Source organism: Callorhinchus milii, unplaced genomic scaffold (assembly GCF_018977255.1).
Source record: "Callorhinchus milii isolate IMCB2004 unplaced genomic scaffold, IMCB_Cmil_1.0 Scaffold8, whole genome shotgun sequence".
Lineage (NCBI taxonomy): Eukaryota > Metazoa > Chordata > Chondrichthyes > Chimaeriformes > Callorhinchidae > Callorhinchus > Callorhinchus milii.
Genome location: NW_024704749.1, coordinates 16,738,123 through 16,762,304, shown reverse-complemented (window position 1 = coordinate 16,762,304; position 24,182 = coordinate 16,738,123). Strand labels below are relative to the sequence as shown.

Genomic DNA, 24,182 nt, shown 5'->3' with positions numbered 1-24,182 from the left:
AAAAAACCCAAACCAAATGCAGAACAGAAATGTCTTTGCCCTAATAGTCCCTCACAGTCAGAGCCATTTCCACACACAAATATTTATAGATTGTCGTTGCATTCAGTGTACAAGCGGCACAGTCTGACGAGTTCTTGGGTGATAACAGGTTAAACAGACAATGTTTGATGCATTATAAAGCCACCGGGTCCCGTCACAACACACTATAATTAAGCAGGTTTTTACTGGGGTTAACAGTCCCATTACAATGTAAATTAAGTATTTCATTAGCTAAGTATTTGGGCTGCGTGGACGCGAATGGAATATATTAATAATATTTGCGGTGCAGTACATTCACAATAATACGAGTCGCTTTGATTCCTACGTGCAGGAGAGGTGAGATACAACGATAAGGAAGGGTTTAGCAGCTTGGGGGGGGGGGGGGGGGGAGGGAGGTAGACGCATAAATATTCATAGATCGACAGAATTACATCGAACAGATACATCTCGATCTACCTGTAAGGTGTCTGCACCCTTTACCTGTGGGGTCAGGACAGGGATCTGGTTAATTTCAACCCAATGTTAACTTGAGACGTGGAATCCTTCACGAGTTTACCCTTTGCATTTAGAGGCCGGAGAGAGAGACCTTAGATTTGGATGAAGGTTTCCTCCTGTATTTGCCCCCCACCCCACCCACCCCCACCCCCCCCACCCACCCCCACCTCGTTTTGTTCAGACACAAACTCAGATCAGAGGCTTCTGCCTTCCCTGAGCAACGTTTAAAAAGATGATTTCCTCCCCCCCCTCCCTCCCTCTCCCAACACTCAACCCAAGAAAAGTCAGGAACAGAATAGAGGGAGTTGTGTGTAAGTGTATGTCGAGCAGTAACGCGCACTCTAAATCCATCTGCAGCCGTGTAGATATTCCGACGAGAAATCATATTTAATGCAACCATATCACTATATTTAACTGCATCACTGTGTACCAATACACAGTTAAATGCATGTCAACATCGAACACACAATGTTCATTCCCTGGCACCGCGTTAATCCTGATATTAAGAGCAGAAACAAGGTCGGAAATGAACGTTTTTTTGTGTGTGAAGGGAACTGGGAACTGTCACGCATTTTACTATGTATCCAGTGAATAGAAACGGATTCATGCGTATTAAATGGACTGGGAGTCGAATAAATTATTATCATTATTATGGACTGACGCGCATTTAACACTAGTTCGCGAGAATGGTTAAATTGTTATTTTATTTTATGTTATTATTTTTTTTTGGGGGGGAGAGGGTTAAAATATTTATCGGAATTGGAAAGGTGGTGGTTCCCCACGATCGTGTGTGTAGTATTGAAGTTATTATTGTTATTATTATTATTACTGTTAAGTATTGTGGTATTAAGTAAGATTGTATTTAAAATGTATTGCAAAGGTTTGAGCCCTGGGGGGGGGGGGGGCAAGGGTGTGAAGCACATGGTGGGGAGGGGGGGTGTAAAGGGTTTGCACAACCCCCATTAAACAACAACACACACGAAATCCATAACCGATTGATAAACATGTGTGTGCTTTAATGAAATGGGTTTTGAATAAAGACAATTGGGGGTGGGGGGGGGGCGTTGATGTCCTCACCCTCCTCTCTCTCTCTCTCTTCTCCCCCTCCTCTCAGAAATGACTGGGTTGCAAAATGCTAACACGTGGAGGAAGAGAGAGGGGGAGAGGGAGGGAGGGAGATGCACTTTGTGAGATGGGTTTGAACACCGACGTTTGACCGACACAGTCTGATCTGATCAGCTCGTCTGGGCAGTCAGGACAGGAGGACACTCACACTCTCTCTCACACTCACACACACACACCTTGTCCTGTTTAGCTTTGCTTGTGGCGTAGTTGTTGTTATGCTAACGAAGGCCACATCCCAGAGGCTGTGCTGTGTTGTGTTGTGTTGAGGGGGGGTGGTGGAGTGGGGGGGGTGGTGGGGGGGGGATCAGCTGACGGTATAACTCCAGGAATTCGCTCCTCTTCTGTCACAAACACCAGTAGCTTCTGTTGAGATCCAGCAGTTTGCACTGCTCCCGTCTTTTTATCTTCAAAGAAGGACTACAGCCCCACCCCATATATATATATATATATATAGCACACACACACACACACACACAAATAGTTTCTGACTGACAAATTTCAGGACCAAGCCATATATAATGTTGCTGGAACACCCTGGAAACACTACCTGCACAAAACCTATAGACCGTTCACGCTTCAACAGCAATGCAGGTAAGCAATGCTTTCCTTCTTCACCTGTTTGTCCTGACCGCTTCGAGTTAGTTTATTGCGTCTGTGTCTGTCAGTCTGTCTGTCTGTCAGTCTGTCTGTCTGTCTCTCTATGTGTCTGCTTTGCAAAAGAAAGTCTCTCTCTTAATCGTTATAATTTCACGCTCCTCTAACCCTCCCCCACACCACCCACCCCCCCCAACCCCAACACCCACCCACACACACTACACACCCACCCCTGCTTCTTTTATCAACGCATAATTTGGCAGAAAATTGCTCTCCATTTGAAACACCGGCTCTATCAGTCTATAACGTGCACCGGCATTAGAGTTTTTTTTAAAAAAAACATATAGCAATTGATATCTGGGTACCCATGGGTGGGGGGCGTAGGGGGGTCGGGGTGAGCGATTCCCTGCATTTCTGTGCTGTGTGTTTTTTTTCCCCCCAAAGCAAAGGGTTTCAGAATCGTTACTGTACCAGTCAACAGCACTACGTATTAAAAAAAAACAGCGCTCATTGTCATCCGAGACAACATTTAACACCTTCTGTCGCTTCTCACAAACATTCGGTGCGAATACGTAATGAGGCGTATTGTTTACATGTATATTTCGTTGCATTTTTAAATATACATAAAATAAGGCGTTGCTGTGTGTATTTTTTTGGAGGTGGGCTGGTGAATAGATGTCATTGTTTCTTGTTTGTCAGTGTATTCCCCCCCCCCCACCATCCAAATGTGTCCCGATGCAGGTGAAAGCGAGGATTTGTTTTTTTTTAAAAAAAAAGCTTAAATGGTAACTTTAACCTTCTTCCCTTCTGTCGCTGGAGAGCGGCGCACGTTATGAATTTGTAATGAGGTTTTCATTGTTAGGAAATTCTATCAACAGATGTAAAGCGCGTGTCTGGTCTGTGCCGTCAATACAGCAATTCGTTGGGTTGTTGTCATCATAGCAGTTCCCCACCAACAGCCATCTCTCTCTCTCTCTCTCTCTCTCTCTGTCTGTCTCTGTCTCTACCCCATCCGAGTGCAGAGTCGAACCAACCGTCTCTCCCTCGCCCCAGTTCTCTTTCAGCCTTAAGCTCTTAAAAGGAAAACAAAATTTTTTTAAAAAAAAACTCAAGCAGCAGCAGATATTGTCTGGGGCAGAGCTGGTGTGGGTACCAGGGACAGGTGTGATGATGTCTCAACGCTCTGGGGCTGTGTTGTCTTTGCTCTCTGTGTGTGTGTGTGTGTGTGTCTGTGTCAGAGAGAGACAGAGAGATATTGCCTTTGTCCTTGGACTGTAGCGCAGTTCACATCATCTCATCACATCACATCACGACCGACCACCCCTCCCCACCTCCTTTTTTTTTTAAACTCAGTGTTGGAGCCCGAGCCTAACCCGCCCTCGGTCCACTTCAAATCCGTTCAAAGATCATCAAGTGTTCGGAGCTTCTCTGCTCTTACCCGTCCCGGTGAGACGCGCTATAGCGCAAGCAACAAGTCTGGGTTTGATTTGGACTGGAAACCGATCCCTTTGCGCCACGTTGGGTTAAGGAGTCCTATAACTCGTGGACCCCGGTTAACTGACTGCCCCACAAGACGTACACGAATAAAAACAACCTCAAACACGCGTGGGGGGTGGGGGGGTTACCCAAATTGGTGTATTTGTGGAAATAGGAACCCTGACCCTCAACTCTGCAGCACCTTCAGTAAAGCATCCTCTCCTCCCAGCAACACTGGCGTGTTTAAACCACTCGGTGCTCCCCCCACTTCCCAATCCAACCTCACAGTCAGTCAGTCACTTTCCACTTGTATGTCTGTAATAACTTCCAGTTTGCCCACAAGAGTCAACTCATCCAAACACACAGCAGTTACCATTTCCCCAGTCCCCAGTCCATCGCGAAATATTGTATATGTGTGTGTGTGTGTGTGTGTGTTTGTTTTTAAAAACAAATACAAACTAAAATCATTTTAGAATCCACTACATCCCCACATTCCGCTGTTGGTTGTGGGGTTTTTTTTGAGGTGAAAGAGCTTCTTGCATGAGGACACGGTTGGATTTCAGTCGCTTTTTTTTTTGTAGCTCAGGTTGAAATGCGACGTTTCGAATTCGTTGGGAAACATCGCATTTTTTTTCACCTTTTGTAGTAATAATAATAATAATAATAATCTTTGCATTTGATAGAGCGCCTTTGTCGGGTCGTTTAAATACCCAAAGCGCTTCACATGATGTACTGTCAAGTAAGTCGACTACTTGTGGGCGAAACGGATAAAAGCAGCATCGAAGGAAGAGATAGAGTCTGTCAGAGAATATATACATTCAGTAGCACCGGTCATCAACAAGGTTAATTAACATTAAGGCAGGGAACCAGGCGGTTGGTTACTCACTAAATGCAGAAGGGAATATAGAATAACAACGTGCAAATTGCCCGACGAGAAATCATTGCCAACATTGCTCCCCTCTGTTTCTTTTGGGGTTCGAGTAGTTCATACTTCGAGAATCCATGTGAACATACTGTCCTGTCCCTGAGCTTTCTTCGCCCCTGAGCACTGCGAGAAAGAAATATCTCCAATCCTTCAGCTCAGCACCTCCTTGAGTCTTTTTTTTAAAAAAGCGCATTGTTTGGCAACACTCCCTGTGTTATAACACATTGCTCTTATCTTGTGTGTGTGTGTGTGTGTGTGTGTAAGGTTTGCTAAATACGTATATATATCTGGTGTTGGAATATTCCCTCAATCATCCAAATCACCGGTATATTGGATCCAGAGCGCTTGGCTGTATTGCCGACCAGCAGAGAGCTGTCTGATTAATTCCCCCCTGTTTGTGTTCTCGCTATCCGCACACTTATGGGGGCCAACAGCAGCAGTTCGGGTGTAGAAAGCATTGACCTAACCCTGAGCCAGACCACAAGTCGGTCTCGCTGATATTGCTGGCAATTCAGCACAGTCCGTCCCTTCGAGGCCAGCGATCAATAGGGAGGGGGGGGGGGGGGAAGAAAAAAAAATATTATTTCAGCTTGAAAGTTGGTAATCGCATCGCCCGGAAGAAGAAGAAGAAGCAGCAGCAGAAGAAGAAGAAGAAGAAGAAGAAGAAGAAGAAGAAGAAGAAGAAGAAGAAGAAGAAGAAGCAGAAGAAGAAGACGAAAGGCACCTTTCACCAAATCTCTTTCATATACTCTGAAAATGGAACCAAATGGGACATTGATTTTGAATTCATCAGGAGATACGGTGGGCTTCAGCACTAGGCTTGATTTCCCCAGACACAGTTTGGCTTTAAAGATCAGTGTCAATAACATTTATCAGGGTGTTACCTGACTTAGGGTTTTATTGAGCCGCCCTATATGTTTCCCCAAAGTAAACAGTTGACGCAAGGAGTCGGTGGATGGGGGACAGGTCGCCCTTTTTTTTCCAAAAAAAACCCTCCCACACACACTCCCTTTTCTTTCTGATAAATAGAAATACAGGTGAGTGACGGCGAGCGTCTGAGTGCGAAGCGTGTGGTCCGGGTGTTAATGGGATGGGACGGCGTAACGAATCGCTCTCTGTGGGACTTGAAGTGAATTTACAACCACCAGTAAATAAATGAGCTCTCCGGGGTCCTAAAGGGATTGTGGCTCTCTCTCTCTCCCTCTCTCTCTCTCTCTCTCTCATTCACTGTTGTAAATGGACAGATAGATGGAGAGATAGATGGAGAGATAGATGGAGAGATAGATGGAGAGATAGATGGACAGATAGATGGAGAGATAGATGGAGAGATAGATGGACAGATAGATGGATAGATAGATGGATAGATAGATGGATAGATAGATGGATAGATAGATGGACAGATAGATGGACAGATAGATGGAGAGATAGATGGAGAGATAGATGGACAGATAGATGGACAGATAGATGGATAGATAGATGGATAGATAGATAGATGGATAGATAGATAGATAGATAGATAGATAGATAGATAGATGGATAGATAGATAGATAGATAGATAGATAGATAGATAGATAGATAGATAGATAGATAGATAGATAGATAGATAGATAGATAGATAGATAGATAGATAGATAGATAGATAGATAGATAGATAGATAGATAGATAGATAGATAGATAGATAGATAGATAGATAGATAGATAGGCCAAGGTGTGTGTAAAAGGACATCATGTTTTTCTCTCTCTAAAGAATGCAGGGAATATATTTGAACGGGAGCGGAATGTTAATGACGGCTGATGTGGCGCTCGGATCAATAAAAATGGGTCGGTGAGTGGATGAAGCTTAAGAGATGGGTTTCACCACAACTTTCTTGGCCTCTTCGCGCACAGAGCGGTCCACGAGTCAGGCCGTGCGACTGGTGAAACCTAACGGAGCTGCTGCTGCTGATAATAATAATAATAATAAGAAGAATAAGAATAATAATATTAATAATATTGATAATAATCCTTGCATTTGATACAGCGCCTTACCATCGCGTCGCTGAGGCGCCTCAGAGCGCTGCACGGGACATACTGCCAAAGTGAAGTGGATCGACTGTAATCCACCGTCAACCCTTTTCACATTCAACGTGTGAACGAACTCGAAAACGCGCTTTACTGAGGAAAACACAACCCGCAGCCGCCGGACACTGAGAACACTGTTTAATATTAAGTTGCCCACCGAACATCCAACTGCAGATGAGATTGGTTTTATATTGCGTTAGGGCTTTAATAAGCAGATGTACCTCTCCCCCCTCTCCCCCCTCTCCCCTCTCCCTCAAAGAAATCAGGTTATTTCCAACATACGTGTTGGTCTTGTAATCGTGTGATCCAAATCCAGGTCAAGGGAAATAAATGTTCGTTTCGGAGTGGTGAGAGGAGTTAACGCAAAGACTGTCACAAAAGGGGAGAAGCTGTACCTGACTCTCACTGCCCCTAATAAGTGCTGAAACCCAATGATGTTTTTATACACTGCGGTTCGCTCACAGTCCATCGCATTTCGTTTTCTCTCCAGACTTCAGACGCGGAGACAGGATATGCTCTCATTGTGGGGAAGGCAAACATTTTCCTCCTCCCTATCTTTGGGTTTATATTGCTAACAAATACACCTCTGTGGAGCACAGAATGGTGATACAACCACACACATTACACACGCGCGAGTATATTCTCTCTCTCTCTCTCTCTCTCGTATGTATTCTAAAGTAACTGAGAATAAAACAGCTAAAATATCCTTCTAATATTATGTATAGTATATATATATGTGTGTATGGATCTGATATTATATGGGTTAATTGCCTATCATGTAGCGGATATTATACACACAGCCGCACGTTAGATGGATTGATATATGTATCCGACATAATTCCATATAATATTAGAAGAATATTGACCTGGAGTAATCTTTGCTCAGTTACTTTAGGTGCAAGGCGAGAATCAACGGATTACCCGTTAACGAAACCTCTCACGTTCTCCAGCAGTGTTATTCTTGAAATCGGAGAGAAATCTAGATTTGAAGCAGGAAAAAAAACCACTGCGGTTTCGTGACAGTATCACTGAATTATAAGCCTCAGTTCCCGTCAGTCGGTTCTCGCTGTGTGTGTATGTGTGTGTGTGTGTGTGTGTGTGACACATGTTGTTCATCTTCTTTATTGTAGACTTTAGTCACTAGGGTTACTGCTGTGTGTGTGTGTGTCTGTGTTGTGTGGGGGTGTTTGTGTGTGTTGGCAGCTTCGCTCTGTACACTGACTCCCCTCTTACTGTGTAAGTATCAGTGACACCCTGAGCCCTGGCTGTATTGGGCTATTATGGACTGTTCTGTGCTGTGCGGGGCTGTGCTGTGATGTGCGGGGCTGGACTGGGCTGTGCTAAGCTGTGCTGGGCTGCGTGGGGCTGGTCTATGCTGTGCTGTGCTGGGCTGTGTGGGCCTGTACTGGGCTGTGCTATGCTGTGCTGTGCTGGGGGTGTGCTGTACTGTGCTCAGCTGTGCTGGTCTATGCTGTGCTGTGCTGGGTGGGCCTGTACTGGGCTGGGCTGTGCTATGCCTTGCTGGTCTATGCTGTGCTGTGCTCAGCTGTGTGGGCCTGCACTGGGCTGTGCTATGCTGTGCTGTGCTGGGGGTGTGCTGTGCTGTGCTCAGCTGTGCTGGTCTATGCTGTGCTGTGCTCAGCTGTGCTGGTCTATGCCGTGCTCAGCTGTGCTGGGCTGTGCTGGGGGTGTGCTGTGCTGGGCGAGCAGTCTCTCTGAGCTGAGCATGTGTGGCAGGGCCGCCTCTCACCAATGGAAGGGGCAGGAGCAGCAGTGGTTGAAAAGTTAAGTGGTGAAGCAGAGAGGGAGGACGGTGCTTTCTGTAGGCTGGCAGGCTGGCAGGCAGGCAGGCTGGCAGGCAGGAAGGCTGGCAGGCTGGCAGGTCGCCGTTGCTCTTTTTTTACACACACACACAATCAATGGTGCAATGCAAGATGGACACTCTTAAGCAACTGAACGGAGCCAAAGAGAATTCAGATACGGATGTGCTGCTGCTCGCTTTACTGACACAGAACGGGGATCTGAGTAAAGGTATGCGACCACACAGCCTAAGCCTGATAGCAACCTCCCCACCCCCCACCCCATCTCTCTGCCCCCCAAAAAGCTGTATAACCCTGTAACTGTTCTCTGTCTTTCATTGCAAGTGTATGTGTGTGTGTGTGTGTGTGTATATATATATATAGAGAGAGAGGGGAGAGTAAATGGAGCTGACAGCTCACCCTCTACCTCTAGACCCTGGTTATATTACATATATATATAAAGAGACTTTCTTAGAATTAAATCTTTAAAGATTTGTGCTGAATTTACACTCAATTGCAGGACACAAATTCAGAACAAATCCGCGCAAATACTGCTTCAGTGAGTGAGTCCTAAATGCATGGAACTGGTTCCCGTTGGGGGAGACGGTGGGAGCAGAAAGTGTCGATTTTTTTCAAGCACAAATTCCTGTTAGGAATTGATATCTCGGGATACTCTGTGTGTGTGTGTGTGTGTGTGTGTAGTTTGGGACATGTGGATGCGACGGGCGCTGAAGCCAAAGGGACTGGAAATAAAACGCCTCGTCCCATCGCCTGGTCATCTCTCGCCGAGCAAATTCTTGCGTTATGTTCTTATGTTTAAAAGACAGCCAATGATTACAAGAAAATAAAGGATTTTCCATCAAAAGCAGAGAGAGTGAGAGAGAGAGATAGCATCCAGCACTGGTTTGGCCCAACCGATTATTTAATTACCAGCCGTTTCTGTTACAAATCCTTTGCAAAACAATTGCATTTAGTAACCCAGATGATTGCTGTGTAAGGTTATTATATTGCAAGCTCATTGCCAGAAATGGTTAGCTACCCCTGTGTGTGTGTGTGTGTGTGTGTGTGTGGGTGTGTGTGTGGGTGTATGTGTGCCACTGAGTATGTCACAAGTCCTGTCCCACATGCACCACATCTGCTAAACATTTTCTCTCTCTCTCTCTCTCTCTCTCAAGATGTCTGCTCTTTCCTCTCTCTTCAAGTTATTATTAAGTTCCCTCCCTCGATATCCAAGCGACGATGGGAGTGGCGAGAGTCTTCAGCCTAACTCTTAAAATGGATGGGACGAGGCGTTTTATTTCCAATCTCTTCGGCCGCATTTATAACACAGGGGGGAGTGGGGGGGGGGGGGGGGGTGGAGGGGAGTGGGGGAAATTCTTCCTCTGTGTTATCAATGTGATTTTAACTTTACTGGAAACTGGAAACTGGTGGTGGGTGGTGGTGGGGGGGGGGGGGGGGGGGGGGGGGGGGGTGGGGGGGTACCATCATTCGCCTTCGTGATTTCGTTGTTGTTGTTCCCTTTTAGTATTAGGCTTTTATCTCCGTAATGCACGGGATTAGAGCTCAGAGACACAGGCAGCGGATTAGGGACATACGAACGGTTACAGACTGACATATGTCCTGTGGCCCTTTCTTCTTTAGTCCCCACACAAGGCGCAAATGAACCTGGTTCCGACTTTAGCGCTCCCCAAAGCACACCCGTGCGTCGGTGCTGCTGGAAAAGCGGGCGGTCAGACCATTCGCATTTCAGGACGCTCGTCGCAATTGCACGCGCAAACGCTGCTTTACGAACATCAATTTCTGGCCAACTGCTCGGCTTTTTTTAAAAAAATAAATAAAATATGTTTGTGTCCCTTTTATGCAAGCCAGTCTATTAACACCCTGAACACATAGGCTACCGGAGGGGGGGGGGGGGGGAGTGCTGATAAGTGAATTTCACATTTCTTTTTAACGTAAATTTTAACATAAACACAGAAGGCAGCGATCTGTACACTTCTACCCCTGTGCTGTGCTGTGCTGTGCAGTTGCTGAAAGTATATCTAATTCGCCGCTCGTTTGCCCTGTAATTGTTTGTGTGTGTGTGAGAGAGAGTGTGTTCGTGAAGGAACTACATGTACAGCACATTTATACACAATTTGTTCTGTAGAACACAAAACTACAGGAGGAGCATAGACAGAACTGAGTTGTGAACGTGTTGTTGCTCACTGGTGTTGACAAGTAAGGCGGACATACCCACTCTGCCTGTTTCATTAAATTCTTTTTAAAAAAATAATATATGTATATATTTATACTTTTAGAATTTAAGTATAACTGCACCGACATTTTATAACGATATATATATGTATAGATATATATATGTTGGTCAGTTATACTATATATATATCTTTAAAAAATTGTCGGCGCATTTACACTTAATAACCATTATCAATAAACACTTATATATTTCGTTCAACACAATTTCGATGTATTTATAACTAAATTGTAAAAGTCTCACTTGAACTGTACTTTTCGGTGTAATTCGAGGGGTGGGGGCGGGTATAAAACATTCAGTGCGGTTTATACCGACTGTAACACTATCGAAAAATAAAGATTGAGAACCTGATATATATATATATATATATATTTTAAAAAAAACAGAAATACAGAAATTCCATCCGAAAAGAGAGTTACGTTTTCCATTACTGAAGCCTTTTTTTTTGGATGTGGTGTCAAATATTTAAATATTCAGCCTTTTTTTCCCCTTTTAATTGGAGGGTGTGGGGTTTGGTTAATCGGTTAATATTGGGGCTGAAACCCACACGATAACAAATTACGTGTGATTCTGCATTACCGTATTTTTTGTTTATTTTTTTTTTGGGGGGGGGGGGATTTATTTATTACTGCCTGATGCAAATGAACGAATCCCTGGCCCTCACATAACATCTTCAGCAAACAGCTGACGGTGTGGTTTTGGGCGGTTGAGGTGTGTGTGTATGTGTGTGTGTGTGTGTGTGTGTCACACAAACCGCTTCATCAGTTGTCTTAGTGACAGATCTCCTCAATTGTGTTCGAACCTAAATATTAAAGGCGGAGTGAATGCGTAATGTTGTGTAGGTTCCCCCTCCCTCCCCACCTCTCGGCGTTGAGATGGTTGCAAGTCGACCGCCTGTTTGCTGATGGCTGTTGCTTCTCTTTAGCCTTCAGCTCCACAGACATCTATCTCAGCGTTATCCCACGCCTCGACACCATTAGGTACCACTGTAAGACGGGCACCTGTCTTCTTCTGGGTTGCAATATTGATCATCTTCACCTTCATCCTCAAGTGCTCCGGTGCTCTCATGGCCCGGAGCTCGGGTGCGATTCCATTCTCACGTTAGAAACCTATATTGGATTCCATACAAATATACACAAACGTGTGTCCACATACGTACACATCTATGTCTGTGTATGTGTAATGGCGATTATATTCTCCCCTTAGAATTCAAGGTAGAAAAGGACCAGGAGGACAATAAAGCTTTCCAATCGTACATCCGAATTAAAAAGGGTGTTATTAATTTTGTTTGAAAAAAAATACCACTTTATTTTAAAAGTGTTGGGAGCCAAAACAGTACCAGCCAATCCGTTTTAAATTCTATATTTCTTCGCGGCGGAAACAATAGTTCATAGTTAATGGCACTAAAGCAGTCAATTTAACACTTGGGATATATAATATTTTGTTAAGGGACTTGAAGCAGTGTTGCGTTCATAAGGATTGCGGATTTTTCCACACACCTCCCCCCAAGAGTTTGTTTGTTGGGGCGTCTTTCGTGAGATAAATTGACTGAAATATTTATTCTTAATAATAATAATAATTCCAGCATTCGGCAGAGCGAATGGGAAACGTCGCTCAGACGTTTCAAAGCGCTTCACGGGATACACTGTGAAATGAATTGCCTGTATTTTGTCGGCGAAAATATGTAGAGTAAAATTCGAGAACAGAATAAAAAAATATTCATCGGGGGGGGTAAAATAAGCAGATTGGTTCTGGTATTGGGAAGCGGGTGACTTGTCTCCGCCAAGTTAGTGGATAATAATAATAATAATAATAATAATAATAATAATCCTCGCATTTGATATAGCGCTTTTCACGTCGGGAGGACGTCCCAAAGCGCTTCACGGAACACACTGTAAAGTGAATTGACTGTATCGGATGTGAGTGAGGGTCAATTTTTTCGCTCATTCCCACGTCGGTTGAAGCAACCTGCAGGGCCCGGCGCTGGCCGATAGGCGGCGCTCGCTGCTGAGCCCCAAACCAACCCATCGCCACAGCCCAGAGCGCTTGTTAACCGCAATCCAAATGGCCATTCGATCAATCGCTGATTGAGTGCCTTCGACACTTGTCAGTCAGAGGGCAGCGACCGCACTCTTTGGCGTCGTCATCTTAATGTGTGTGGAAACACTACACGCGGCCGATCAGTGCGTGTACCGTGTAACGGAATTGTGTTTAAATACCGACATAATTATATTTCGATACACGCACAATTATTATTATTGCGCAATGACAATCATAATCCTCGCATTTGATACAGCGCCTTATCATTGAGACGTTTCAAAGCGCTTCACGGAATATACTCTAAAGTGGATCCCACTGTGTGTTTTAATCTGATTGCAACGAAATGCAGAAAAACCCGGAGAGATGTCATACCAAATAAATTATGTGTTTGTTTGTTTGTTTGGTTGGGTTTTTTTTTGGGGGGGGGGGAGGAAGGGTGGTGTGGGTGGGTGGGTGGCGGTGGTGGGGGGGGGGGAATGAAATTCGAGACACGAAATTTCAGAATTAAAAAATAAATGGAATTAATTTCCATTGAATTGGATTGTGCAGACAGACGGGGGTATGATCTGCCTGAGTCTCGTTTACTCGTTAGGACAGGTTATGGTCGCCTGAGGGCTGTTACACACACACACAAAAAAAAAAGCCCCCGAGAAAGACCTGGTCCTGGATGATCGGACAGTGCGAGGGGCAAAAGGTATATTCCGGGCTGGTGTGCTGTATCTCTGCGGGATGGCAGCTCCAGCTCTCTCTCTGCTTTTCCGACGCAATTTTCATCCACAGAAAGGGCGAAGATTTGGAGAGTTTGGAGAACGCCCAGAAGGTGATTGATTTAAGACAGACAGACAGACAGACAGACAGACAGACAGACAGACAGACAGACAGACAGACAGACAGACAGACAGACAGACAGACAGACAGACAGACAGACAGACAGACAGACAGACAGACAGACAGACAGACAGACAGACAGACAGACAGACAGACAGACAGACAGACAGACAGACAGACAGACAGACAGACAGACAGACAGACAGACAGACAGACAGCACAGCTAACAAGGTTCCCGGCAGATATCGCATTTACGCTGCAGCGTAATCGGGTGCGGATGGAAGGGCCAATTGACGCACAGTGCACAGTCACTACACCTGCCAGCTGATTCCGCGCGGGGCCCGGAGCTGTGCCCCCGACCGTGAAAGGCGCTGCATCAAACGCCGGGATTGTCATTTCTATTGTTATTATTATTATTATTATTATTATTATTATCATTATTATTGTCATTATTATTATCATTATTATTATCATTATTATTAGAGCGTTAACAACCATTAAATCACCGAAGGACGAATTTCAGTGGAAATTACTATCGATATTCGTTGCTTTCTTGATGGCGAGTCCGGTTTAAGATAAATAATGATGCGTCAAACAAGGTTATTATTATTATTATTATTATTACCTTTTCAGTGCATGAGTTCAGGAAGTTTTTTGTTCCTCTCCCCGGTGGTTAAAGTAAACCACGGGATCCAAACTATTATTTTTTTTAAAAAAAAAAGAAAAGCAACGAATGCGTCAAAAACATTGCTGTTGCGTGGCTTTCGGTGCGGCGCGTGTTAACACCGCATCGCATCGCATCGCATCGCCTGCAGAGCAGAGCAGAGCAGAGCAGAGCTGTTTCCTGTTCTCCGCCGAAATAATATTACAGCCACAATTAAAGCAAATGTTTAATTTCCCCGCTCGATGGCCGTTTAATTCTCTCCGAAAGCAACAGACAGTGAAGCAACGGCCACAAGACGTTTACTAAAGTCATGCAGCGTGTACCTTTACTGGGGCTTTCTGGTTTTATATATATATAATATATATATAATATATATTATATATTAAAAAAAATGCATATTATATACAGGGTGACCAAAAGTCGTGATACCATTATTTTAATAATAATTACACACACACACACACACACACATATATATATAATAGTTTCTTTAAGACTGGTTAGGCATTGCTCTGAATGGCTTTTACCCTCATTCGTGTTCCTTCAGGTGTATGTGCGGGTGAGGGAGAGACAGAGTAACTCACTCCACCTGTGTATATGTGTGTGTGTGTATGTGTGTGTGTGTGTGTGGGGGGGGGGGGGGGGTGTCCTGTCAGTCACTATTTGGTGAGAACGCATAGAGAGACCTGGTTCACAATCTCCCCCCACCCCCCCCACCCCACCACTTCCTCCTTCCCTAACCCCCCCCACCCCAAAAAAAATATGTGTGTGTGTGTCTTTTTTTTTGTGGGGGGGGGGGGGGAGAGTGTGAATTATCTGTTCGTGGCCCCACTCCAAGATGAGGCCATGTGAGTGAGTGTGAGTGCGGTTATGCGGGTGCCATAACTGGCAAGTTTTGATTTTTTTTTATGTCTCTCTCTCTCTCGTCAAATGAACCCTTTCCACTTGCATTTGACTGAAATAGGGATGTACCCTTGAACGGCATCTTTTTTTTTTAAAAGTCCCCTGAGATGCCCATCGTTTTCGATATTAATATGGGGTGAAAAATGTCAATTCGTGCGCATATTTCTCAAAAGGTTTTTCCTCGACATCGTGCAATCCATAAGATTTGCAATTCACACATAAATTACTTGAATTGTGTGTATGTATATATATATATATAACCCAGTTATTCGTTCTGTCCATATTTTACAATGACAATGTGATGGGACGCTATAATCAAATACAAGATTATTATTAATAATAATAATGGGGGGGTTGAAGAACGCCATTGTCAAATATTATATATTTTGATTACTGCTTGAAATATGAATACTTTTGGGGGGGAAATGGCTGGTCTAATGCATTTGTTTCATTTACGTACGGTATATTTTATAATAATAATAATTATTATTTATTAATAATTATATTTTATATATATGTGTGTGTGTGTGTGTGTATAAAAGACGGAATTAAAGTTTATGTGTTCGCCTTTCCCAGTGTAAGATCAGCCATGATCTTATTGAATGGCGGGGCAGGCTGGAGGGGCTGAATGGCCTCCTCCTGCTCCTTGTGTCCTTATGTTCTCGTTGCTGAACAGCCGCTAATTTATTGTGGCCTCACCTGGAAGCCCTGAAGTGATGTCGGTGAGTTTGCGGAGGTCGCAGTCGCACAGCTTCCAAGATGTGAGTGTGTGAGTGTGAGTGTGTGTGTGTGGGGCCGACTTTATGGGGGTATTAAAGAGATGACCATGTGCTGCCCCCAGATATCCCGGTGTGTGCTGGCTGCAATCAACACATCGTGGACAGGTTTATTCTGAAGGTGCTCGATCGCCACTGGCACTCCAAGTGCCTGAAGTGTAGTGACTGCCAAACACAGCTGGCGGAGAAGTGCTTCAGCCGAGGGGATAGTGTCTACTGCAAGGAGGACTTTTTCAAGTAAGCTCTCATTTGTCTTAATTACTATTCTACCCACCAGCCACCCCCCCACCTCCCTACCCACCAGCCACCCCCCCCACCTCCCTACCCACCAGCCACCCCCCCCACCTCCCTACCCACCTACCCACCACCCACCTCCCTACCCACCCACCCACCGCCCACCTCCCTACCTACCCACCCACCCACCGCCCACCTCCCTACCCACCCACCCACCGCCCACCTCCCTACCCACCCACCCACCGCGCACCTCCCTACCCACCCACCCACCACCCACCTCCTTAGCCACCCACCCCCCCACCTCCCTACCCACCCACCCACCCCCCACCTCCCTACCCACCCACCCACCGCCCACCTCCCTACCCACCCACCCACCACCCACCTCCTTAGCCACCCACCCACCTCCCTACCCACCAACCCACCACCCACCTCCTTACCCACCCACCCCCCCACCTCCCTACCCACCCCCCCACCTCCCTACCCACCCCCCCACCTCCCTACCCACCAACCCACCACCCACCTCCTTACCCACCCACCCCCCCACCTCCTTACCCACCCACCGTTTGACCTTTAATCTGTGATCATTGCACACAGACGGGAATCAATGGGTGTGGATGGACTTCAGAACGAATAGGAAGCGAATAGTTAATGAAGGCAGATGTAATTTTACGAATAATATGACTCGGGGGTGGGGTGGGAACCCTCCACTTCTTTTATGCCATAAAATGTGTTTAACTGTACGAGCCTATGAATATATGATCCGACAAATGTTCATATATTGAAACAAAAAATGTTGTGTGTGTGTGTGTGTGTGTGTGTGTGGGGAGGGGGGGGGGGGGGGGGAGGGGGAAGAATCCAAATGCGACATTCGCAAACCCCATTCTACAGCCTCACACGCACACGCACACACACCACAGCCAAACGCACCTATTCGCCTACGATTCGTTAAACCCTTTCAATATGGCAATGTTCTGCGACACGAAGTTAAGGTTCTGCTATTTTAACATCGCTATTTCGTTTCGGGATTTTTCTGTGGTGTGAAAAAAATAACCCCCACAGCCCCACCCACCCGAGTGACCACATTCATGTGTTACGAATAAACCTCGTTTTTTTGCAAACACCTTTCCCGTAAAAATTCGGATTGTGGGCACGAACGGTGCGTAAAGGTGAACCCAGAGATAGGTGGTGTGGCCACGTGTACTGTACACAGCCCATATCTCCCATATACACACACACACACACACAGAGCAAAGATCATAAGCCTCTTATTTGCCGTTTGTTTCTCTTATTATTTTTTCTTTCTGACCGCGGATGATTAATATCTGGTTGCTATCTTCTTGCTAAAACAAGAGATTGGAACACAGGCGGCGAGCGGCCGAGGATCAGCCACTGTAATCCCGGCCACTGAAGTGGGTCACTGAGTTGACATGAAACCCGGGGGGAGGGGGGGAGGGGTGGGTGGGGGGGGGGAGGGGGGTCGGGGTGGGGGTGGAAACAAAATTGGGTCTGTGCCGATGGTCTGAACACCAACCACACAGACTCTGCGCCTCTCTTACCAGAGCATCAGTTAGTTAGTTTGCCCGCGATTTACATCAGAGGGCCATTGGCACAGAGGTGCGGATCCTCGAAACGTCCCAGTGTGCGCCTTAGTGCCCTGTACATACAGATCGGTATGTATGTATGTATGTGTGTGTGTGTGTGTGTGTGTGTATGTATGTATGTGTGTGTGTGTCCCCTCCCTATGTATGTATGCATGTATGTATGTATGTATGTGTGTGTGTGTGTGTGTGTGTGTGTGTATGTATGTATGTGTGTGTGTGTCCCCTCCCTATGTATGTATGTGTGTGTGTATGTATGTATGTATGTATGTATGTGTGTATGTATGTGTGTATGTATGTGTGTATGTATGTGTGTATGTGTGTGTGTATGTGTGTGTGTATGTGTGTGTGTGTGTGTGTGTATGTATGTATGTACGACTGTTTATGGGACACTTTTGTGGGCGAAACCCTAAGTTTGGACCACAAAATACAGTCACTGCAGTAAATCACTGAAGCGCGTGGAGATGTCTCAACGGCGGGATAAGGCACTGTGTCACATTTAAGGATTATTATTATTATTATTATTATTATTATCGTCATCATTATAAAACGCATCCCATTCTTTAATGAGATTCCCGATTGATTGGGGTCTCAGTGCACGACCGTCGCTCATTTATTTATTAATGCTGTTGGCGATCAGACCAGTAAGAGAGTGGGGCACATCATTGGTACAACCCCATATGCCACAGATTTTTTTTTTTGGGGGGAGGGGGGGGGGGGGGGTTGGTGGGCAGCAAAAAAGTGTTTAAAACACAATCTGGGAATGAACATCTCACGTTAGTGCAGTTCACACCAGTTTCTCTTACAGTCTCTTCATTTGCCCACAAATATACAGTCAATTCACTTTACAGTGTGTTCTGTGAAGCGCTTTGGGACGTCCTCCCGACGTGAAAAGCGCTATATCAAATGCAAGGATTATTATTATTATTATTATTCAATGGGTGAGGCATTTGCAGCCATCAACCAAGTGTTGGGCAGTTTCGAAACCCATCGCATTGTGCACCACTTCACTTTGGGGAACTTACTTTAAGGTTTAAAATCCAGTTTGAAAACTCGAGAGCTCCGGATTAGAGCTGAAGCGGATCTCAAATTAAATTCCCGAATCAATCGCCGAATTGATCAGTTAAATCGAGATCCGGTCAGCCACACAGTTAATTATTATTGAGCGAAGGGATTCCAAAAAAAAAACAACAGTCGTTTTTTCGAACTTTAAAATTGCTGCAATAAATAGGCTCAGTAAACCCGGGTGGAATTTTATTTCACTTGGGGGAGCGGTGTGTGTGGGGGGGATGCTGTGTGTGTGGGGGGATGCTGTGTGTGTGGGGGGNATGCTGTGTGTGTGGATGGCTGCTGTGTGTGTGGGTGGCTGCTGTGTGTGGGTGGGGGGTGCTGTGTGTGTGTGGGTGTGGGGGTGCTGTGTGTGTGTGGGGGGGTGCTGTGTGTGGGTGTGTGTGTGTGGTGCTGTGTGTGGGTGTGTGTGTGGTGCTGTGTGTGTGGGGGGGCTGCCTGTGTGTATGTGTGTGTGTGTGTGTGGTGGGTGGTGTGTGTGAGTGAGTGAGTGAGTGAGTGAGTGAGTGAGTGAGTGAGTGAGTGGACAAATGATTGCTTCCATGGACCCTGTTTGAAAATGCTTCTTTTTGCCTGTTGCCATTGCAGGAGATTTGGGACCAAATGCGCCGCCTGCCAACAGGGCATCCCCCCCACACAGGTGGTCCGCAGGGCGCAGGACTTTGTGTATCACCTGCAGTGTTTTGCTTGCATCGTCTGCAAACGACAGCTGGCCACCGGGGATGAGTTCTACCTGATGGACGACAGCAGACTGGTGTGCAAAGGGGACTACGAGGCAGCAAAGCAAAGAGGTCAGACCCCCCCCCCCCTCCACCACCACCCCCACCCATGGCGCAGCATTGATCTTAAACAACATGTAAAAAAAAATAAAACCCTTTATCTTACTCTCCAGAATGCCTTTTTTTTAAAAAAAAAGTCCCCCACAGATTTCTTTTTTTATATATATATTTTAAAAAATCCTTTTATAGTGTCCTTTCAATCTAATACGTCTCTACTGATGTCTCACTGCTGGTTTTAATGTGCGCGTGTGTGTCTCTGTGTGTGTGTATATATATATATACTGTAAATGCTTTATTTTGATTTAACACTAAAGGAAAAATTGAAACCCTCAAACTGGAAAAGGCCGGGAGAGGATGGACAGTGAAAGATTATAATAACAATAATAATAATAATAATCCTTGCATTTGATATAGCGCCTTATCGGGTTGTTCAGACGTTTCAAAGCGCTTCACAGAACACCTTGTAAAGTGGAATGACTGTGTATTTCGTGGGTGACATTATCCCCATTGGTTGGCAAATGGATAACAGGAGGCATAGATTCAACAACAACTTGCATTTGTTCAGCGCAACCTCACGCAGAGTAGCGTCCCAGAGCGCTTGACAATGGCGGAGCGCGACACCAAGCCGGGGGGAGGGGGAGGTGACTGTCGGCACGGTTGAAAAGGAAGGGGAAGGTAGGGGGGGGATAGAGCAAGATTGTTCCAGAGTTTCGATTCAGCACTGTCACTGAAGAGTCACAGCGGGAGAGAGAAAGTGGAAGGTTTCCTTTTTAGGCAGATCATCCTGGAAACTTGGAAGGCTTTGCCACAGGATCCTGTTGAGACTGAGACCAGACTTAAGCGAGAATTGTATAAGGCTTTTAAAGAAGAAGAACACTGCATAGAAAGGGATGTGAGGAGCGAGCAGGGGATTGGAACGGTTAGCTACAGGGGAAGAGTATTGGTGCTGGCTGGATGATCAGCTTGGTTTCCTTCTGTCTTGCAATCTCACTGGTTCTATTACTGTCTTTGTATGTCTGGCCACAACACCAAGCAAGGTGAGTGTTTCGCTATAATTGATCCAGGCTTTGGAAGAGCTCCTTGTTAAGGTAGTAGCTGTTTCATTTTACGTGTATCTGCTGAAGCAAATATTGACGTTATACTTGGGGTGTCAGGAATTACTGAATTCACGCAGGATTTTACATTGCTTTTCAGAAGCAGAAACAAACGCCAAGAGGCCACGAACCACCATCACCGCAAAGCAGCTGGAGACGCTCAAAAACGCCTACAACAATTCCCCCAAACCGGCTCGTCACGTGCGTGAACAGCTCTCCTCTGAGACAGGGTTGGACATGCGAGTGGTCCAGGTAAGCACTCCACCTGCACGGCTCATAGGAGCTCATTAAAACAGACGTCTTGTCTGTCTGTTCACATGAACGTCGATATGCACATGACACTATTCAGAAAGAGAAGGGAGTTTCTCCTGGTGTCCTGGGCAACAATCCCTCAAATAAAATTGGTCATTCACGTCACAGCTGTTGGTGAGAAGATTCCTCAGTGCAAATTTGGCTATCACGTCCACCTACAAAATGCAGTCACTGCACTCAACAGTAAACCCCGTAAAGTGCTGTTAAGAAAATAAAAGAGATCCACAACGACCAACGTTAAGTTTGCTTTTCTCGGTGTCTTTCTAAAGGTGTGGTTCCAGAACCGAAGAGCAAAGGAAAAAAGATTGAAAAAGGACGCTGGGAGACAGCGATGGGGTCAGTATTTCAGGAACATCAAAAGGTCGAGAGGAAATTCCAAATCTGACAAAGGCAGCACACAGGATGATGGGGCAGCCAGCGATGCGGAAGTCTCCTTCACTGGTGAGTAAAGCGAGCATATGCTGGTTAATCAACTCTCTGACCATGTCCAGCAATCAGTTAGTCAATGTAGCCACGAACAACAACAAAAAATTACATTTGCATAGCGCCTTTCACATCAGGAGGATGACGTCCCCAAGGCACTGAACTAGCTTGTTAGTGCAGTTATTGCACCTATCAACATTCTGACTCTTAATAATAATATAATCCTTGCATTTGATACACCACCTTATCACGTCTTCCAGAAGTCTCAAATCTCTTCATACAATATACTGTAAAGTGGATTGACTGTATATTTTGTGGGCGAAACGTGATGTGTTGCTTGTCTCTTGCTCATGTGGCGGCACTGACTGCGTGTGTTGCTTGTTTGTGGTTTCAGACGAACATTCAATGTCTGACATGGGCCAGGCCAACGGGATGTACAGCAGCCTGAACGAGACATCTCCAGCCCTGGGCAGACAGGGGGCGAGCTTCGGTCTGGACGGAGTGGTGTCTCAGGATCAATACCACGATTTGCGATCAAACAGCCCGTACGGTATCCCTCAGTCCCCGGCCTCTCTGCAAGCCATCCCGCCTCACCAGCCGCTCATGTCAGGCCTGGTGTATCAAGACAGTGGCTTAGGCATCCTGGCTCAGGGAGGTCCTGGCATGAGTCAGGCCATGAGAGTGTTGGGAGGGAATGGACCCAGTTCTGATCTATCCACAGGAAGCAGTGGAGGTTACCCCGATTTCCCGGCTAGTCCTGCCTCTTGGTTGGATGATGTGGACCAAGCTCAATTTTAATGTCACAAACCTCAAACAAACTGGGTTGTTGTGGGTTGGGGTGGGAGAAAGAAATCAACTTGACTCGATTGACCAGCGGGTGGCAAAGCAACTATTCAACAGGTCACTTTTTAACACAAAAAAAGTGCGATTCAAAACAACCTTTTATATACAGTATATAAATATATATATATATAACAAAAACTCATTAATATACCAACTGGACCGATTTTGCAGCTTCTCATCCGCTTTTGTAAAAAAAAAACACTTCTAAATATATAAAAAAAAACTTTTTTTGTCTGTGAGTGGCAGCAGACAACGGACATTGGGCCTTGGACTCTTCTGCTGTGACCTTCTGCATTTGGAACAGTCGATTTGGCGTGATTATTTAGTGCTCGGTCAGTGCACAAGGTGGAATGGACTTTTTTTTAATGCGTGTGCGTGAAACCTCCTGGATATTCTTCGGACTCTGCTTGGTTTCTTTCGGTTGTGCATTTAAACTACAAATGGTAGCATCATGAACTCTTAAGGGTAACAGTATGAGAGATACGAGTGGAACTTGTTTTGTTTGAAGATCAACGTTTTTCAAGCTCAATTCAGAGCAAAGGATGGGGTGAATAAATGGTTGTTTTAAGTGGGGCGGGGGGTGGGTGGGGGGGGGGGGTGGCGGATGTTTGAATGTGAAAAGAAAACAAAGATAATCTATATTCTTTCAATGCTTTGTTTGTCTTGTTTGATCTGGATCTCATTTCTGTGACCTTTTATTTAAAAGTTGCACTTTGCAAATGCCTCTTCGTTGCCAAATTGTCTCCCCACTTTCTCTCCCCCCCCCACCCCCCCAAGCCCCCCCACCCACCCCTCCTCTCTCGCGCTCGCTCTCTCTCTTCCTCTTTCTTTCTCTCAAAAACAAGAATGGAGAAAAAAAAAATTGTATTTCTGTCACGTGCATTTTTACTGTGGGTGCGGTGGGAGGGAGGGGAAGCTCTTTAGCGGTGTTTTAGGATCAGAAAATTCGTCATGAAGACTTTTAGAGGGGGGGGGGAAAAGAGAACGAAACACTTTCTGTGAGCTACTCGCCACTGACTTTCATAGTTTCTTAGCGGTGACTATGCATTTGTGAGTTTTGTTCGAGGTAACTCATCATAAGAAGATATGATGTTTGGTTGCGTAACCAAAATGGTGTCACGTGTTTTACATATTTGCAGATTGAATATTGTAGTTTATGTGTAAACGTCTTCTTGTCTTTTATTTATTCTTTCTGAATGACCAGTAAGACAAACCGTTAATAAATTTATCAGCTAAAATATCAATGTAGTTTCATGCTATGTGTAGACGTATATCGATCTTGCATAATAATAATAATAGTCCCCATCCCACAGACCCTTCGCCTCACCCCCTCCCTTGCCTCCTTCAAGTCCCGTCTCGAGACCCTCCTCTTTGACCGTGCCACCCTCCGACCCTTTACCCTCCCTGCCCTCCACCCCTCCTGATCCCAACCCCCAGCTTGGGTCCAAATCCTTGTCTGCCCAGCGCTTTGGGACGTCCTCCCGATGTGAACGGCGCTTTATAAATGTAATTTGTTGTTGTATGGACAGTACCATATCTACTGTGAGTTGTGCACCGTGACACAATGTATTGAGACATTGGATACTCCGGTGGAGTGTGGACCGTTTTATTTTTGTCCACTTTCTAAATAATGATGCCTTTTAATCACACTGTTATCAGGAGTAATTTTGTGTTATTATTCGTAATTTTATCAGAGCACCAACCCCTTCCTTTTGGTTACATGGGAACTATATTGGGATATTATCTTTTCACACCCATGTAAATGTATCTTTACATTGCTGCCGTTCAATGTTTATTCACGTAAATTGTTAACTAACGTTTCCAATGAATGGCATATTTTCCGCCTTTTCTAC

The 24,182-nt window shown here is 45.4% G+C and overlaps 1 protein-coding gene across 2 annotated transcripts in view; it reads left to right on the top strand.

The window, feature by feature from the left end:
- Nucleotides 1–22,284, top strand: part of LOC103183053 (quiescin Q6 sulfhydryl oxidase 2) — a 59,327-nt gene extending 37,043 nt beyond the window's left edge. Inside the window, exons 1-6 of one of the 2 annotated variants that reach the window (XM_042337623.1) lie at nucleotides 8,652–8,748; nucleotides 16,044–16,215; nucleotides 19,467–19,669; nucleotides 20,852–21,003; nucleotides 21,333–21,504; nucleotides 21,881–22,284. In XM_042337623.1, coding sequence (XP_042193557.1) covers nucleotides 8,652–8,748; nucleotides 16,044–16,215; nucleotides 19,467–19,669; nucleotides 20,852–21,003; nucleotides 21,333–21,504; nucleotides 21,881–22,284 — 1,200 coding nt within the window. Of the gene's footprint in view, nucleotides 1–8,651; nucleotides 8,749–16,043; nucleotides 16,216–19,466; nucleotides 19,670–20,851; nucleotides 21,004–21,332; nucleotides 21,505–21,880 lie in introns of those variants that run through there. The other variant, XM_042337622.1, reaches the window with a different exon arrangement.
- The last annotated feature ends 1,898 nt before the right edge of the window (nucleotides 22,285–24,182 follow it).